An 18,667-nucleotide genomic window follows, 5' to 3' on the forward strand; every position below is an offset into this window, starting at 1 on the left:
TTAGAAGAATGTATTMAAATTCCTTTCCAATCAGCCATCATCTATTATTTTACCTAGTGTGGTATTATCAAAGAACCAGATCTTTATAATRTCTCTTGGAAAATTATGTGAGCTTTTCCCATTACTGAGACTTAAATTTAATTCACAGTTTAATCCTATTTCTCTTTGCTAAAAAGCTGTACAGCCCCATAACTCTGCCCTTGTTATTCTCACTACTGACACCTTTTTCATTTTTAAAGGCTTACTCTTGCCCTCACAGAAGTATGATAAAAGAGCAGCCCTGGGTGTGCTGTTTTATCATAAACCAAATCCTAATTACAAGTGTTCTCTCCAGGTATTCCTCCTATGGAGACTGTTGGACAGAGCACTGTTTATGGCAAAGTTACATAAGGGATTACCCACAGTCCATGCCCCCAGAAATGAAGAAGTCCTACTGCCTGCCACTTGCAATGCAAACAAAGCTGCTCACCAGAGCCATTCTTCAGGTTACTTTTAAAGAAGGACCAACAATTCCTACCCACCTTTGCAAAGTACTTTGAGAACTGGGGATAAAAATACTTTGTTAAAGTTACAGTCCTGAAAACATGGCCCTGCATCCCTGTATTCTGGTCACAGCTACAGAGCTATAGATTAGCAGCCTCACACCCAGCCCTGCTCGGGGAGCACGGGAAAAGGTCAGTCCAGAGGAAGGTTGAGGACAGCAGAGGTTAGGCACTGTCAGCTTCCCACGTTATGTGGACAAGTGAGTATGGCTGGAATTCATTAAAATATTAGMGATTACATAAACAGCTAGAGTTTGGGAAAATGTTTAATATCAGATTTAGAGGGAGCAGGATAAGGCCTGTTTACCTCTGTTTTCAAATAACTGCTATAGAGATTATTTTTGTTTTCACTGATAGTAGTGGTACTAGTTGGTAGTAGCAAAGGTACATGTTTTGTCAGATGCCCAAGTATCTTTTCTCCTGACAAACAAAGCAAATAGATAACAAATTTTAATTTTCCTCTTTAAGGAAACTAAAAGTTCTATTTGTGGAAGGTGACACTAGTTTAGAAATTTACAAAGCAGATCGAACATGATCAGTGTCTAAAAAGACATTAAACTGGCCCTTTTATGGCAGAATCAGCCATTTCCAAAGGATATCTCTAGCACAGTGGCACTGTTACCGTTCAGTTACCAGGTTAGTCAGATAAGCCAAGCTTTAGTGATTAAAAATATATATTTAAATAAAAATCAAACCTTGTTTATCTAATGGCTGGCATCCAATGAATATAACACAGTCCTGATAATAAACAGTGACATGAAACACTGCACTTTAGTGTCATTACTCTATAGCATTGGAAGAAGAATGCATATTGTGTAGCAGAATACCCCCCAAAAATCAATCCTATCTGGAGATGCCATGAACTTTGAATAACTATTTTTTAAAAAAGAATTAACATCTATTTTAGAAGTGTGGTCTATTTTAATGTCTCTGTGTAATCAAAGTCTATAGTGCTTGGAACCTGCAAATAYGACAGAGATGCTTAAACAGTGAGTAATAATCAGAATTTTAAGATCCCAAAGGCAGTAAGGGCACTGTTGACTAAAACCCTTTCATATTCCATCTTACTCACAGACAAATGTGCACTGAGTTCCTTATCTTACAACTCGAGTCTTACACAGCAAAGCCTGAATGGGTAATATAAGGGCATGAGAAAGGCATAAAATTCTAAGCAAAACTCTGGATTCTTAGGGACTWAAAAGAGTCCTATATCTGGCAGAAATTTTTATTATAGGAGATTGTTCTGTTGGGCTGTATATTCCTTAATAGAGGAGATTTGTACACATATTACTGTTACAACTTAATACAGAGGTAACTTGACAAACACTGGCCATGGAGTGTTTAATTTAGAAATTTTRCAGAATTAAAAATGTTGAAGTATCCACCAAGTGTAAAAATCCCACTTACTTCCACATCTGTGAGTTCAAGTGTTTTTCTACCATAGAGTTCAGTGCGAATCGAAAATGGTCCCATCTTCTGTCAAAGACGTAGTATCCTCTTCCCATTAAGCGACTGCCATATGAACAGAACTGAAAGAAAAGGTATTTCAATGTTGCTTTTAAAAATGTATTTCTACATTATGAAATATTTATTGAYAGATCAAGGAACACCATTGTCATTTGTATCATGTAAAACTTCTTTTAAAAGACATCTTCACTACCTGCAGCATAAATACTTTTTTTTCACGAGTTACGAAATATGTGCACTTCAGTTTAGTGTAAAGTGTGTTTCATACTTCATTAACAAATCAGTGCCAGAGAAAGAATGTAACTGCTGAAGTACTGTTAAACAAAATATTCTTGCTGCCTCAGAAAGACAAGTTACAMTGTTCTGTGTGTTTTAAATTTCATGATTGCACGACAGCAATAAAAATATAACTGAAGAGGAAAAAAAGTACAATGGGAACATCTTTAGTATCTACTTAATAAACAAACCACTGACATTTCAGTAAAAAAGTAAATTGTCATCCAYGGCATCTGTGCTGCAACAGAACATGGGATACACTTTTCACAGGGCATGAAAATCARCTGGAAGAATAGTAAATATTTTGAGAATTCTGCAGAGCTCAGGAGTTCTTGCACCACTTCCTCCTGAGAACTTCCTGAAAAGTTGTACGACACTGAAGTGTTACAATCAGGAATCTACACTTCCTTCAGTTCAGTCTTACTGATCTACATGATGCAGAGAACTGCCACAACACCTATTTGTTGGAGAGAAACCTGTTACAAATCATCCTCAAAAAAAAAAAGACAACTCTCCATCATACAAAAGACCCAGTCACAAATTCTGACTGCAGAGCACAGATGTGATAGAAAATCATCCATTCAAAGTACTTTTCAGCTTAATGGACAGCAAGTGGTGATTGCAACTGTTCATCTTAAGTCTGTTTCATGACAAGGTTAAACAGGTTAATTAAAACCACCACTTAAGTTTACAAACAAGCCTCACCTCCCAGTGAGCTACCACTAACATCAGGTAGCACCAAGAGGCAATTTAAGTATTTCTTCCGATCAGTTATTTCCACCTGGCCAGGAAAGGAAAACAGTCTACTTGGCTAAGAAATTCAGCAATTTAGCATGAACTGAGCTGGAGGTGATTTACACCATCTTTTCTGACTTCATGCTTATAGGGACTAAAAACAGTTTCACTACCAGTAACTGCTTCAGTTGAGGGATGCTAAGATTTCAGAGAACAGATGAGTCAGTGGGTCTGCCTTGAAACAGAAGTAGAGTTCAAAACCAAAATGGCTATTGACAGCCACGCCTCACTGCTGAGGCATGGACAAGAACTGGCTGCGCTTAGATTAATTTTTAAATTGTGTGGGCACCCATGCAGTGAACCTTTAGTTTTTAAATCATAGAGAAGCAGTCAACCAAACCAAAGTAGCATACAAGAGTACCAAKGACACAGGAGGTTCCTGGATATCATAGCATTAAGTGGACTACAATAATTCTCACTTTCACTGTAAGAACCAAATAGAGGATTTCATCTCACAATCATTCAATGTTCAGGTCATACTTTTCCTGGTGTCTGACAGTTAACAAGTTCTCCTTTGCTCTACAGAATATATACAATGCTACCAGTTATCACAATGTTTTATTCTGCATATCATACAGAAAACACAAAAGTGTATTCCTTGGCTCAATTTTTATGAGAACCAACCCCTAAAAAGTTAAAGAGTTATTCCTTGCTTCTTGGACTGAACAGTGTAAACAAATTCACACTGCAGAGATAATACCACAAAGCAACTTTTACTACTTACAGTGAAATGTCTCACTAAGACAGGAGAAAGATGAAACCAGCTGCTAAAACACATACTTAAGTCAGAGCTTAATACCACCAGAGCCTTTCCATTTTGAGATGAATGAAGCAATAATTTCTAAGTCCACATACACTCACAGAAATGTTTTAAACCAGACTACAAAARTGAATGGAGCACTGTGCTAGCCTTTTGCCACCAACTGCAAGGCACAGTTTTGTAAGAACCACAACAACCAAGAGAATRTCTGCTCAGGTCACATTTAAAGCAATGCAACTTTCCTCAGTTTGACAGAACTTTCTGGCTGCGCATCTTGTCCTWTATCAATTTATCCTGTGTACTGACCAGTCTTCTTCTCCTACCTTATCCCATCCTGACCATTTTCTGTCAAATGTTTTTCTCTTTAGAACAGTTTTCAGAATGTAAGGTCTTAACTCCTTACCTTTTTATTAAATTACTTATTTGTTCTCCCCTCTGTAWTTATGCAAGAACAATGGCAAGGCATGCCAGAGACTGACACATACCCCAAGAGGTCTGGGATGGTGTCCAGAAAAATGACAGTCTAATTTCTCAGATTCTTCAGCTCCATCCGCTTCTCCTTCATCACTGGACAATCTGCTTGTGATATCTCCTCCCATGGAAGGCAGTGGCARTTCTGGTACATACCCACTGTGGTTTGAAGAACTGTTGCTGTTTATGCTATTTGCAGATGAAGGTCTAGAAGGAGAATATACATTTAAATTGTCAGCATTCAAAGGCTCTACAARCCTACCTGCCAGCATCAAGCATCACAGCAAATGATGCCAGAAATTATCAATGTAAAGAAGGACCGCAAAAGATACTGAATAGCTGAAATTTGATCTTGTCAGAAATATATTGTGAGGCTGACATCAAGTTAATGTTAGTAAAAGTACCCTTCTATTGCCTGAAATTTAAAATTTGTCATGAAGTTGGATTTCAGATYTTGAAAGAGGCAAAGTATATTTAAAACACAAAAAAAAAAATCAGATGTATAAAATCTTTTTACACCCAACCATTACTCTGCTACWTGATTAATCCCAAGGGTCCAGTTAAGAAATTATATTTCATGCCAAAATCCTACTAAAATTCATGTACCAAATATAAGAGTGTTTAGCTGACACCCTCTGCAGCTAGATTAGTGAGTGAAGTAACTGGGAGAACTCACAGCATGTAGGTTTTCTTTACTGCTGTCTAAAAAGCAAYTAAACAAAGTAGGAATGTCTTTACACCACAGGGTGTGATGGTGCCTCTCCTTTCAAAACTAGTTTGAAAACAGCTTAAATTAGAAGTGGGAGTGGACAAGGTTCTCAATTATAGTCTGTACAACCAAGCATGTATAGAGAGGTCTGAGGCTGGAAGAGGTGTCCACACTGGGCAAAACCTGCAGATGATCTTCAGTCTCCTGAATTCCTGCTCTCAGGACAGGGCAGACCCTGAGCCTGTGGACAGGAGCCCTCTCCTGACCCGCACAGGGATTGCTCACCGATGGCATCAGCAGCAGGAATAAGGCTGCAGCTGCTGCCGGAGGGGATGGAGAGTGTGAGTGCTCCGCAGCCCCGGAGGRCTGGGCTGGGTCACACCGAGCCACCCCAGTGACCCTGCGAGCTGTGCCTCTGGCAGCAGCACAACTGCGGCCCTGCTGGCCCCACAGAGAGCAAGCAAGGCTGCCATGACTGATTCAAAACCAGACAGGACAGTCCAGAAGAGGCACTGCAGCAGAAACAGAAATGTAGGCTGTACAAACACAGTGTATGACTGCTAAAATCCTCCTCCTCAAGTACTACTATCTCTGCAATTTCTGCAGCTGACGCTCATGGATACACTCCAGTTTGGCTACTTTGATTGTAACACCTACTAAACCCTATTTCTACCTGTCTACCTGCCAAGGATTGTGTAAGGTCACTTCTTTTACAAGAATGAGRCAGAGAAGCACCAATTCATCTGTAGGTACTCTTTCATCGTCTTTTCACTCAAAACCTGCAAGGTCTACCTCTGCCACAAGGAATAAAACTTCATTAGGGCTTGGCAGCCACACAGAAAACATTGGAAACACCTGTCTCTCTAAGACCTGAGACAGCAAATACAAGAAATATCTCTTTGAAATAAAGACTATCATAGTAAAGTCCCAAAATGAACACCAAATCCTGACCAAGGTCTCTGCAAAGAAATGAATGATGWAAAAATAGAAATATGAATAAAGCCAACTAATTTAGGTCTATGCACTCCAGCCAAAATTAGTACCAAAAAATCCCACAAATAAACAAAACATATGGGAAGTTTTCCAGAGGATAATTAAAATTCAGTAGATCAAATACCTCCCACTGTTTTTTGCAAAAGGATGCCTTCAGAAGTTTGCATTGTCCTTTTGAASACTGTTTTTGTCCTTTCAAAGAAAAATCTTCAAAACAAGGGAAAACACGCTATGGACAGTTTTGTATCAATAATTAAAAAAAAATACTAAATTACCTTTTTTTTTTTACAACAATTCCATTGATGTAATTGGCAAAGTATTTCTGGCGAAAAAAATCTACATTAATGTGCAGAATCTTACCACTAATACCTATCCTGATTGACGTAAACAGACTTTTATTCTTAGTTGTGAGCAAATGACTTGCATATAAACTTTCCTAATTATTAGTGACCATTTAAGCCAACAAATGTAATTAGTCAGATTCTGAGTCAAAGGTGGACACTATTCCTTTCCCCATTCTCAATCAGATCWCAGGCTACCATGGACAGAGTTACGTTAACATAAGCTAGCAGAAATTCTTGTATTTTTGCAATAGCCTTAAGAAGTATCAAATGCTTATAAAATGAGCTGTGTGATTGATAAAGAAATTTCTTAGAGCACCTTCAGAATGCAACATTCCACACTGGAGAACCTTACCTTGGAAGTACAGAATTTGGTGGTCTAGATTTTGCAGGAGATGTTACTTTAGATTCTTGCCCAGAGCTCACTGAGGATCCTGACAGAGAGTCTTGTGCTGGTGTGGGCTGGCTCTGATAGCTTTCCCTTGCAGATGGTGGATGCTCTTTGTCTTTTGCAACTTCTTTTTCCCTGGATCGAGCTTTGTGTTCAGCTAGAAGGATGTCAAACTGTTTTTTACGGCCTGGAACTGCTCGTCGATGATTAAGTGAATGAGTCTAAAAATAGGGTGGTTAAAAAGCATTTGTGTGTGCATGACATTGTTTATGAGTCCTCTATACTTCTGATACACCACTACTCTAGAAGATAAAATCTACTCCAAACAACTTTAGCCACAGTTACGGAAATAAAGCTGCTATTCCACATTATCTTTGATAATTTATAAAGTCATTCTTAAGAAATGCCAACATCAAGGCTAAAATTACTTTTTGCAACAGTTTTTATATAATAGAGATTATTGACTTACCTTTTCCAAGATGGAAAATAGAATTCCAGTAATTTTAAGATATTAAGAAAATCATTATAGTTTTTAACTTACAATGAAAAACTGAGTTCATWGGATTGAAAAACTCGAATACATTTTGAAGCAAATTTAGCTGATCATCTCTACTGACAGGCAGCACATACACATACAAATGTTCGTTATTAAAGTCTCACGTTGCAGCTACTTTTTGACATGAGAGTTATTACTATCACAAGGGCAGCCTCCAAGTAATTTATTATACAAAAATATGTTAATTTTTTTTACTAAAAACTGACTATACTTCAACATTTTTGCACATATGAACCAAAAAAGGAGCATTTAAAATAACACTTGGGCTTCTACATGGAACGTTAATGCTTTTTGCATAATAAAATGACAAGAAAAAATCTTTTTAGAAATATCAGTGGAATAATGCAGATGCTCTGATTCAAAGAAACAGAATTACACAAAAGAATTACCTGAAGACAGCGCCTGAATACCATACCCATTGTCTGTAAGACAGGAGCAGGTATGACCTCTCAAACTACTGTGGTAGGATTTAAACTATAACAAAGCATCTGATATTTTATCTTCTAAGAAAAATACCTTGCAGGTGAGCGATCTTGTGCAAGGTTTCTTTGTTTCAGGATCCAGTACTCCACAGTGTTTATTTGGGTCAAATTCTCTTTCTGTTTGATGGGAGAATGAGAAAGGAGAAAAAATAGGTTATTACAGAAGTTTTAACCAGAGTAGCTTGTTATTTTCACCAGTTAGAACTTAATTCAATCAGGCTCAACCTGAACCACTGATCCCATAACAGTGCTATGTACATCACTCATATAATTGTGKTTTTTTTTTTGTCCTTGCATGTTTTAAACTATTTAGAGCAGGATTTCAGTCAAAGACTTCATGGAAATTAAGTCTCCTTACAGAGCTGTACTCAGTGGAGTGGCTCAAACAAAGGACCGAGCCAAGTAAGTCTCGGTGACTTCAATTCCCTCTCTAACTGTGGCTGCCTCTGAGGCCGTGAAATACAGCAACTGCCAATCTGGCTTCTGAGCTGGGCTAAGACGCAAGTGCTTTAAACAACATTTCTCTGACATACTTAAAAACTCMAAAAAACAACCCGTGGTGTCTCCAAAATAAATAGAAGATTACTGGTGGCATTTGAAATATAAAATTTATCCAAAACTGTCCCCTAAATCTGTATAAAAATAACATGCATGTTAGTTTTTATTTCCCTAAGTGAAGGGAGGGATAGAGTTTGAAGTTTGCAGAGATTATGAAAAAAYGCATTTTTATGAGTTCTACTCATGATTAACATTAAAAGTGTATTAATATTTAATATGATGTATTTGCATATTTAATTTTCATTAATATTTTAGTATTTCTATACCACAGATAGCATCACCTCCCTTAGGTGATGATCACCTCCCATCAATATAATTTTCAGGTTTTACACTAAGAGCTGTAATGAAACTATGGATTACATACTTTTTAGTTTGTGCCATCAAAACTCTCTACCATTACCTTCATACATCTTGTCAGACTGGTGTTTTTTTTTTTGTTTGATAGGGGAATATAAACTATTTGCCAAATCCTATTCTAACTATTCAGTGGTTTTACATTCAGATACAATAAACATGCTGTACTCAAATACAACACTTAATCAGAGGATCTAAAAATTCTTTACAAAGAAACAAATGGGAGCTAAGAGGAAGATAGTGACTCACAGCTGTGTTACAATGTCATGACAGCATCACARCAAGTAGAACAGCTGGAATAAGAAAAGTAAGGACCAGCAGCTTATGTTAGATAGTAACTGTCCTCCAGATATCACAATTACTAGCAGATTTATGTATTCTGCTACACAGACTTAAAAATGCTTATGCAAACATTAAATGGTTACATTATTAACCTATAAGCAGAGTCATACAAAAAAAAGTGAGCTTGGAAAAATCAGCTGGCACAGATTTTTTTTTGTGAAATCTACAAAGGGACTGAAATATGTTATAAGTAGTTGTAGTTTCTTTGGCATTTACAACACAACGGAAACACAGAAGTAGCTGTGCATGACTCAAGATAATAAATAGTTTTTTCTTGCTTAATAGATGAAAACACATGTTCATGAACTAAAGGAGCTGGTTACTCCTGGGGTTTGAGTGTAAGATGTTCCTATTACAGTTTCCTGAATCRCTCACCTAAAAACCTTCAATGCAAATTAAAAAAACAAACTAAAGAGAYAATATGGACTAATAAACATGCCTTCAAATGAAAAGTCCTGAGGGCAATTATAAGGCTGTGGAACATGTTCTGAAAGACATCAAATAATGACTCTTTTGGACCAACAGGGAAACAGACTTCAAAAATCAAAAGTGCTTCAGGTACTTGTCAGTAAGTGGCCCAACCAAGACTTGCAGGACTGATTATAGCAAAGTAAATTATTAGGACACCATATACAGATAAAATCAATGCCAGAAGTTATAAGAGGRAACAGTGAAAGCCTCTGCCATTAACTGAACAACGAAATAACATACTTTCCCTGAGAAACAGAAAATACTAAACAAAAAGAGAACCACTTTTCCTGGCTGAAGTGTATGTGGTTTTTCAGAGAAATCATGAACATCTAATTGCCAGCTACAGACATGCCTCGTTTGGGCAACACACTGCATGAAACTTAGCACTTTCTTATCAATAACAAAATGCAGCTTCTGACTACTGTGTTAGGAAGTGTGGAGTGTGGCACCCCCCACACCTCTGTGCACAGGCACAGCTTGAGAAAGCTGCTTCTCTGGAATGGATTCCACTTCTTCACGTTCAGTGGACAAAGTGAAGAGTATTTGTTAWAACCTCACCAAAAAGAAGAGCAAGGGCCAAAACTGAACTGTGACAAACTCCCGTTTGCAACACAAGAGTTTTTCTTGGTGTAAGCTGGGCATCTGCATTCCTTAACCTCATCCAAGAGAGAACAAGAACAAASGAAGACTTAGGAAAAAAATATAATTTTTTTGCCGTTTGCTACCAGGAAACACTGATCCACTTATGCTGGGCAGCTACAGACTGTCTTTTGTGGTTCTGGAAGTTGTTTCCTCTCTCTCAACAAGGACAGTGCWCCTGAAAGGAGGGCAGGTCCATTCATCACCCAAACAACCACCAGCTCTCAGCAAAGAAAAAAACCAAACTTCARTCACAGTCAGGGAAATGGCCTGAGAGAGAGTAGAGGTTGCTAAAAAGGTAAGGAAACAGATGCAAACTGGCCAAACTTATTAGAGTGCWACAAAAATTAACATCTGTACAGCTCCAAGACAGCAGACTGGGGAAAACCTAAATCCCCTAGCTGCAGTTTAGTCCTTTTCATGTGAAAGAATGAAATTATGTGGTATCTCAAATAATCATCTCATTGACCTTCCAAGATCTTTTTCTCAGCCTTTGCACACTCCTGTATAATAATGGAGTGGAATCCATCATAGTGACACACAACCTACAGGCAATTCATCTCCAGTGGCCTCAGGACTTCTACGATTTGCATCATCCCTAAATTATTGCATTGCTGCATCAATACTCAAGGCAGTGGAAGTAAGATKGAACAGATCACAAATCTGATCTTGACAGAGGAGCTGTAAAAAAAAGGTCTCAGTTCTGTGTATTTGTTAACCATATAAAAGTAAACACATGCCTATMTGCATGTTGAATCAGTCCTGTGCAGAAATTTCCACCGTTTTTCCCTAGCCTAGAAGACACTGCAAGAGCTTAGAGAAAGAACAGAGCCAGAATTACTTCCACAGAAAAAGCCAGCAAGCTGAAGGAAGGCCCTACAGAACTGATTCTCCTTTATGAACATATTTCTGCAAGCACTTGTACAAAAATGTGCAAGCATCACCTACAGCCCTGCAGTGGTAAGTGGTAACATGAGGAAAATCACTAACAGTTTCAATTTCTCAAGGAGGAATTCTGAACTGATTAGCTAAATTAGCTAAATAAAGCATCTAAAACATTAAAGGAAATAACAGGTTAAAAGGAAGCAATATTCTAAATTAACTGTAAAATATAGAGAGTTTTTATTAGAATAATATATTGGATCTTAGAAAGTGAAATGTATGGGTTAAAGCCTCATCTTAAGCTACTTGCTTGTAATATTTTTTCATTTTGAKAGGTGCTATAAATGAACAACGGTTCTGTTTTCTTATATGCCACCTTTAACTAGTTAAGGAAGCAATCAGTATACTGAATCCTTTCAGGCAATGGCATTGYTCCTGCCCCACACAGCCCCAGCAAACACCTCACGCTGGTCTRGAATCCAGCCACGGTAGCAGCACCRTAGGCTAACTGCCAAATTTGAGAAAATGAAAAAAAAACTCTGATATTCAGGCAAAAAATAGAGCACACTCACTAACTGGAAATGAAAGCATTTATCTTGTACAACTTACACTTGTTCATAACTAGTGCACATTTAGAAATCATGTGAACCAGAGTTGTGCCAAAGGGACGATCTAATGCGGATCATGCTGCCATTAGCAAAATTAGCCTTTCAGTACACACAAGAAGTTCCTGCCCAAGTCACAAAGTACTGCCAGCTGATGAATAGACCCTGCACAGCTTCTGGAGGCACAAACGTGAGTCAGTTACTTTTGCTTAAAAAAAAAAAAAAACCAAAATAAAAGCCCTCAAAACATGCTGTTTTCTTTCATTTGGTGCAAAAATCTGTTTTCAGTTTTTGGGAGAAAAAATTCTCTACTCACTGCCTAACAGCTGGCATGGGTCACCCCTGGGGAACTACACAGAAAATAATTCTTCCTCCCAATGGATGGCAACCTTTTTTAACCGAGCCGCTGCTCTCCCATAATGTGGCATTCTGTGCTTTGTGGSAGGTTTGGACAGGGACCTACATCCTAAAAAACTACCCTGCCTAAGGCCATCCAGGGCATTTCCTATTTAATGTCATTTCCTCAACTCCACTGTCCTCCTGACAAAGAAAAAGATCCTCATGGTAGGAAGATTGCCTCTTGTATGTGAATTGCAGTGGGTCAGGGGTGAAGGGAACTATGACTTTGAAGACTTCCCCAGCATTTCCCATATCTCCTTAAGAATTTTCTTGTATCTAAAACCAAGAAAAGAGATTCATTTAAGAAACACAACTTGGAGGATAAACCAATGTCTTAAACCTGTTCAACTGTTCAACTTGATCATGACTGAGCTAAAGTCAACCAACCAAGGCACTTTTGTTGTAAACAGACACAAATCCTATAATGGCTTGAAGAAGTCTTCTGCCTTTCTGTTTAAATGAATWTAGTTCCTTAAAAACTTGTATTTGGCCTGTCAACCAGTAATTTCAAGCTAAACAGAATGTGTACTTTGAAAATACTTTACACATGCTAAGGGTGTGAAAGCTTTCATTTTCATACATGCAACCCGGCATCTCACAGCAAAAAAATCAAACAAAACAGGCATTTTATTAGCTGCATTATGAGCTATAGAAACATAACAAAGAAAGACAAACTACCACAAAAGRTGAACTGTAACATCACTCACCTGAAAGTCTTTTGTAAGGCTTGTTACTGCTTTTAGTACCATTTTGGTGTTTCTTGTCTATTGATGGAGCTACAATTCCTTTGCCGTTCAGAATCTTTTCTGGTGATGGTGGCACTGATTTGGATGTCAAACCAGATTTAACCAAAGTTGGAGCAGGTATGGTAGATGACGAAGCTGAGGAGGAGGTGATGGTGGTAGTGGTTGCAGAATTCATTTTAACATTGGCACCATCTGCCTTCACTAGGTTAGGAATTTTCTCTAGACTGACTACAGGAACAGGAACACTGAAAAATCAAAGAAAAATATTCAAGTGATATCTTCTGTACCAAAGATTTGTGGTTACTCAATCCCCTTCCACAGACAGAAAAATTTCAGTGCAAGTGACACAGTATTTTATGACCAGACTAAAATGAAATACTTGGTACCACTATTGACTATTTTTGTTCAATCAAGCGTTTACAAAGCTAGGCATCTGTAAAGCCTGGCAATGCAGAGAATTATGAAAATGAACCTTTGTATTTTTTTTAAAGATCCAATCCCCTACTATTCATAAGCAAAATCAATATTTGGTACTAAGCAAAACATACCCCTTACAAATATGGTCTCATGCCTTTAACACAAGCACATACCAGATATGTGTATGCTGTACTAAACTCACCATGATAACGAAGCAGTTTGCTAATAATATTAATATTTTTAAACAAACACAAAAATAATTCATTTGCTCAGATGTGTCTGAATGACATACAAGTTCTGGAAACAAGGAGAAAAGAGATTTTAAGCATAGAAATCTTAACAGCAGTCCCTTTAAAAGTATTAAAATCCTCGATGACTTGAGCATTACTAYAATGTATTTTAATAAAATTTTAGGAAATTAAAAATAAAAATTCTCAATATAATTAACAACTTAGTTGGCCTTTTTCAGAGTAAAGTTTGCAGTAACTAACTTACTCTAACTTAACTACCACCACTGCATATTTGTGACACTAACAAATGTTACCTTCTCAACTTGGCAGCAAAAAAGACTGAGACAGGTGATTTTCAATTGCAATAGTATTTTAACATTTCTGGGTTCTATCTGCATGAGGAAATATCCAACGATAGCTTTTTATCTACCCAACAATTCCAAAATTGGATGTCTTGAGAACCAACTAATATATAATACCCGTTATCACCTATATACCCCTTCATACTGAAACAAACCCAAATTAAAAATACTGCATAATGCATGTATGGTTAGGGATTTCCCCCTCTTCTGAACTCACACATAATTTCAGTCTTTTGTGTCTGAAAAATGGCACCTTTACTGCACCATTCTACAGAAGGAGTGCTTAACAGGTGTGGAGTTTTCACAATCAGAAAAAGATTACATTCTCCATGGGACAAACTTTGGAAACATCAAAGCAGGGTCCAAAATAACTCAAATCTTGACCTTCCTGGGCTCCTGAAAATCTCTGTTTCTCTGTAGCTGCTGAAAATTATAAACTTTATTCTAAGCATATTTTGACGTAAGAAAATATACAAACATTGATATAAACAATRAGTATACACAACTACAAAGAAGATTTAGACACAAAGACATCCTCTGGAGCTGGAATTAAATTATATAAGACTTGTGTCTTCTGTGGTACCATAAATGTAGCAGTCAGTCAGAATACAGGTGCAACTGTAGTAGAGTATAGAGCACTGGCCAGTAACTAAGCAAAATTGTACCTTTCCCAGAAAATCAGAACTGCATGAAGTATTTCAATGAATGCAAATGTAGCTATGAAAGAGAGAATTTGATACTCTCCTTTTTTTAACTTCTCTGAATTTATTAAGTTAAATGGCAGGCAAAAAYTGTAACATCTCAGCATAGGAATTATTTTGTTTTTTGTCTTTACATAGATGGCAATYACATTTGCTGAGAATAAGAGGGTTTTACTCTACATTAAGTAATTCTACTATATATACAAGCTACATAAAACACATGAACAAATCTTTATGCCCAGTTTCCAAGATTTATCCTAATTCAAATTACTGATATGCAGTGAAAAAGTCAAGTGTATTATCTGGTCCAGTAGTAAAATATGGTTAATAAAAATGAACAGGGTTTCTCTGTTTTGCAGTGCTCAGAATCTCAAATCCTAGGGCACATATGGATGGATCACTGTGATAATGAAAAACGCCCAGGGGAGGAAACATTTTCGCTTCATTTTGTTACAGATCAACAAGTCAACCTTCATTATGCATTTCATTGTAGTGTAGAAGAAAGAAGCAAAATACTCCAGTATTTGTGGACACACATATTCTACAGGATTCCTGGTGCTCTACAGTAAATTATTTATGATTTCAGATTGCAGATGATAATTTCTCGCTCTCTGCATTCAACAGTGAGAACCTCTAGTTTAATCTTGGCAGAAGACATAAAGATAAATTTATGACTAAACAGCAAATTGGAAGGTACACAGAACCAGTGACCATGGCTAAGTACTAAGGTTTAAAAAAGTAAATAAATCACAAATGTTTTTATTTATATTTGATGGTTAGAAAGAATTCTTTTCCTAAACAGAGCTTCCTGGGCAAAAATTGAGGATTTATTTTAAAATTTTGTTAGAAAAATAAAAGTCAGATTTTTAGTCTTATTTACTATATTTAAAAAGGAATTTTTCAACAAAAAGCTTCTTCAGATTTTCTTAAAGACAGCTGTTGAAAGGGACAACTAGAAAATCAACATGYAACAAACATAAAAGCAAGGAAAAAAAATCTGTATTTGGTAAAGACAAATACACTTTTTTGACTAAACAAACTCCAATAAGAATAGGAGTATCTAYCTAAAAGACAATAAAGGAGTTACTACCAAAGCAAACATGATGGAAATATGACTTATTTTTCTGTACTAAGAAGGAAATAGGATAACTCTCTCCAGTCAGATAAAAGAAAGTGCAAAGTGCTAGCTGAAAAGTAATGAATGATTTTTTTTCCTTTTTTACATAAGGAAATCTGCATAATGTGGCCATGAGTTCCAAAGGAGCTGGAGAGATATTGGGTCTCAGCATATTAATTTCTAATTGAATCCTGAAGTCTTASAGAAGCTATCTAAGTGCTGTTCTTGCATCCATGCTGAAAACCAAACCAAAGTGTCTTGGAAGAAATAATGGAAAAACTAATAAAATACACTGATAAAACAATTAGCTGAGATGGTTTTGCTGRGAATCAGATCCTGGCAAAGAAATATGGTTTCACTTTTTGATGCTGTTACCAGTTAAGCTGACAAAGATAACYATGAAAATGTTCCAATTTTTGAAAGGCATTCTAAAACACAAATAAGAACAATTTATAAGCAAATGTTAAACAATATGAAACTAAAACCTAATTTTTCAGAGATTTGATTCACTCAGGGTTTTTTACTAGGGAGATTTTTAGGCATCATTACCAAGTTTGATGTGACTGAAAACTTCAGTGAACTTGCGAAATAAAGATATTACTGGTGAAAACATTTGCTGACGTAATCAGGATTGAGGGGAACTAAATKATGAAGATACAAACACATTTATAAAAAACCTTATGGAGCGTTGGTAAAGTTCATTAACTCAAAGAGACATTTTAATGCAAGTGAATGTAAAGTTACACATGAAATAACAAGCTGCTCAGTCTGCAGTGAARTACAGAGAGACAACTCACTGGAAAATAGTGACAAAAATATTTAGTTGGAGGGACTGCCTCTACAAGGTACAAAGTGTTTGCGATTTGTTAGATTATGGTCTAAGTTAACTGTGCTGAGTTTTGCTTCCATGCTGCAACAGGAATATCCTAAAATCATAACTATCTTCTCAGTATCTTCATAACTAACTTTCTCAGTATGAACAATGGTACTTCCTAACAGAAAGTAATAAAGACTAAGATATGTTAAAAAAAAACTTTGAAAAGTGACATTATAAATTTTTAATGATTACCCACAGGTATACCTTTGGGAATCCTTTTGTGTTTACAGAAAGAGCCTGTTTTCTCTGTGTAGATGAAAATCACATAAATTCTATCTTGTTTATTTTTCATTTTTTAGAACTTCTGGCAGGCTAAACTTTGTGGAGGAATGCCAAGGAGACCTGCTTCAGCTGGTACCTCAGAGCTAGTTTATTTCAACACTTTATACCAATTTTATACTGCCTTAGGAYCATGGATAGGTGCAAATGAACACTCTGTAGCATCACAGCACCTACATCCTCCATGGCAGCAGCCAAAAACTGTGCTGGGCACAACAAGCGAAGCAGCATCCTTTGGGCAGGTCAGGAAGGAGGAAGAGAGCTCCTGGCTGCAGGAATGCCTTTTATAAAAGGYAAGCATCTGAACTATGCTGACTAATTTATGATCCCTTGTCTATTATTATTGTCATTACTACCAGTTCTTTGCCTTTTTCTCCCCATTTTCTACCCTTCTAMTATATCTCTTACCACCTTAACTGCAAGCTGCAGAAAATGATGGTTTGCATTTATCTGGTGCACTGTGCAGTGGTGCTCCAGCTCTGCTCCATCTCTAAGCACTGCTGTATTAATAGCAACGATGTTAGAGACATAGGAGAAAAAAAATCAGAACTGACAGATATTTCTGGATGMTGTATTCACAATAATACTTTATATTCCAACTACAAGAAGGGAAGTATTAAAACAGCAGCTAAAAAATGAAACAGCTCCAGGTCTCTTTTATCTGATCATTCCAATCATGATTTTTAAAGCATTAGCCATGCAGCAACCTGAACCTCTGTAGAACATCTTAGAACACAGAACACGAACAACAGAAAGAGCTACCCAGTAAAAGGGTAAGATGRTGCCTCAACCAAAGCTATAATGAATTTAACAACAGACGTTGGATCCACATGAAGGCAGGCACAGCAACAGACTGATCTACTGGGCTATGCTGTTGCAGAGGCCATTCCCTAAATTCTAATTGTAACAGCTAAAATTTAAAGGAAATGCTGTACAAAAGAATCAGGCAAGCCCAACAAAGGTTGTTCCAGGTCTGAAAAGCAATCATTAATTTCTGAAAAAAGCAATCATAGTTCCTGAAATAAGCTAATTTGACAACTGTCTGGAAGAAGCTATGTCAAATAAATGTATGGTATGAGATTACAACGTAAGAGACAAAAGCAGTGAATGCCTCAAAGYTTCTGAGGATGATAAACCACAACACACTTGGATACACCATGAATCCTATTTGCATTTTTGAGACAAATATTTCTGTGTCAATGGAGTATTTCTGTCCAAAAGATAAGACAAGAAATTCTATGGCTTGTGCAGACAGCTGAATGGAAGACAGAACCTTTAAAAATAATAATTTTTATGAATAATTTCAACTTAAATTCAGATCTTTTCTGAATATTATCTGGGATTCTAGATAAGTATTATAATCCTCTAATGGAATAAGAACAAACACTTTCTTCTTTAACAGCTGTCAGCTTTCTATAACCTGTGATGATTATCAGACAGATTTTATTCTTTAACAAGTCATATAATCTAAGGCACTTAACACTAAATTTTGGAAGATGATTTAATTGATCTTCACTTCAGACTGTTTGTGATTTGTTGTGTGGTAATTACAGTGTCTTTAACTACTATATGCCTCTTATCTTCCCCAAAACCAAAACAAAACTGCAGTATGATCTCCCAGCAGGGTTGCAAGAATTAGGTAATTCTTGGGTACCACTACTGTCATATTCATTGCCAAGCAATCAACAGAGCAGTACAACACTTTTAAATATTAAATCTACCTTGTTAATAATCAGTAAATATTTAGGATGTTCCCAGTAAAGGGAAAAGGGATTGGTGGAAATGCTTAGTTATTTTGTTCCCTTTCAGCTTTTACTGACTGCCAGAATGCCATCTGTTGCCAGAAYGGAAGATATTGTTTATAGATTCAGTTAGTCTGCTGAACAGTGGATATGTAACTTGCTG

The 18,667-nt window shown here is 36.8% G+C and overlaps 1 protein-coding gene across 5 annotated transcripts in view; it reads right to left on the minus strand.

Moving 5' to 3' along the window:
* The window catches only part of ATXN7L1 (ataxin 7 like 1), a 112,114-nt gene that overhangs the window by 11,405 nt on the left and 82,042 nt on the right, over window positions 1-18,667 (minus strand). For all 5 annotated transcript variants that reach the window (XM_057364520.1, XM_057364517.1, XM_057364518.1 and 2 more), the window contains 5 exons: window positions 12,741-13,024; window positions 7,818-7,900; window positions 6,710-6,966; window positions 4,326-4,518; window positions 1,950-2,071 (listed from right to left, as the gene is read on the minus strand). In XM_057364520.1, coding sequence (XP_057220503.1) covers window positions 1,950-2,071; window positions 4,326-4,518; window positions 6,710-6,966; window positions 7,818-7,900; window positions 12,741-13,024 — 939 coding nt within the window. The remainder of the gene's footprint in view (window positions 1-1,949; window positions 2,072-4,325; window positions 4,519-6,709; window positions 6,967-7,817; window positions 7,901-12,740; window positions 13,025-18,667) is intronic.

The sequence above is a fragment of the Malurus melanocephalus genome, unplaced genomic scaffold, assembly GCF_030028575.1.
Source record: "Malurus melanocephalus ecotype Western Australia unplaced genomic scaffold, MMel_1.1 scaffold_39, whole genome shotgun sequence".
Lineage (NCBI taxonomy): Eukaryota > Metazoa > Chordata > Aves > Passeriformes > Maluridae > Malurus > Malurus melanocephalus.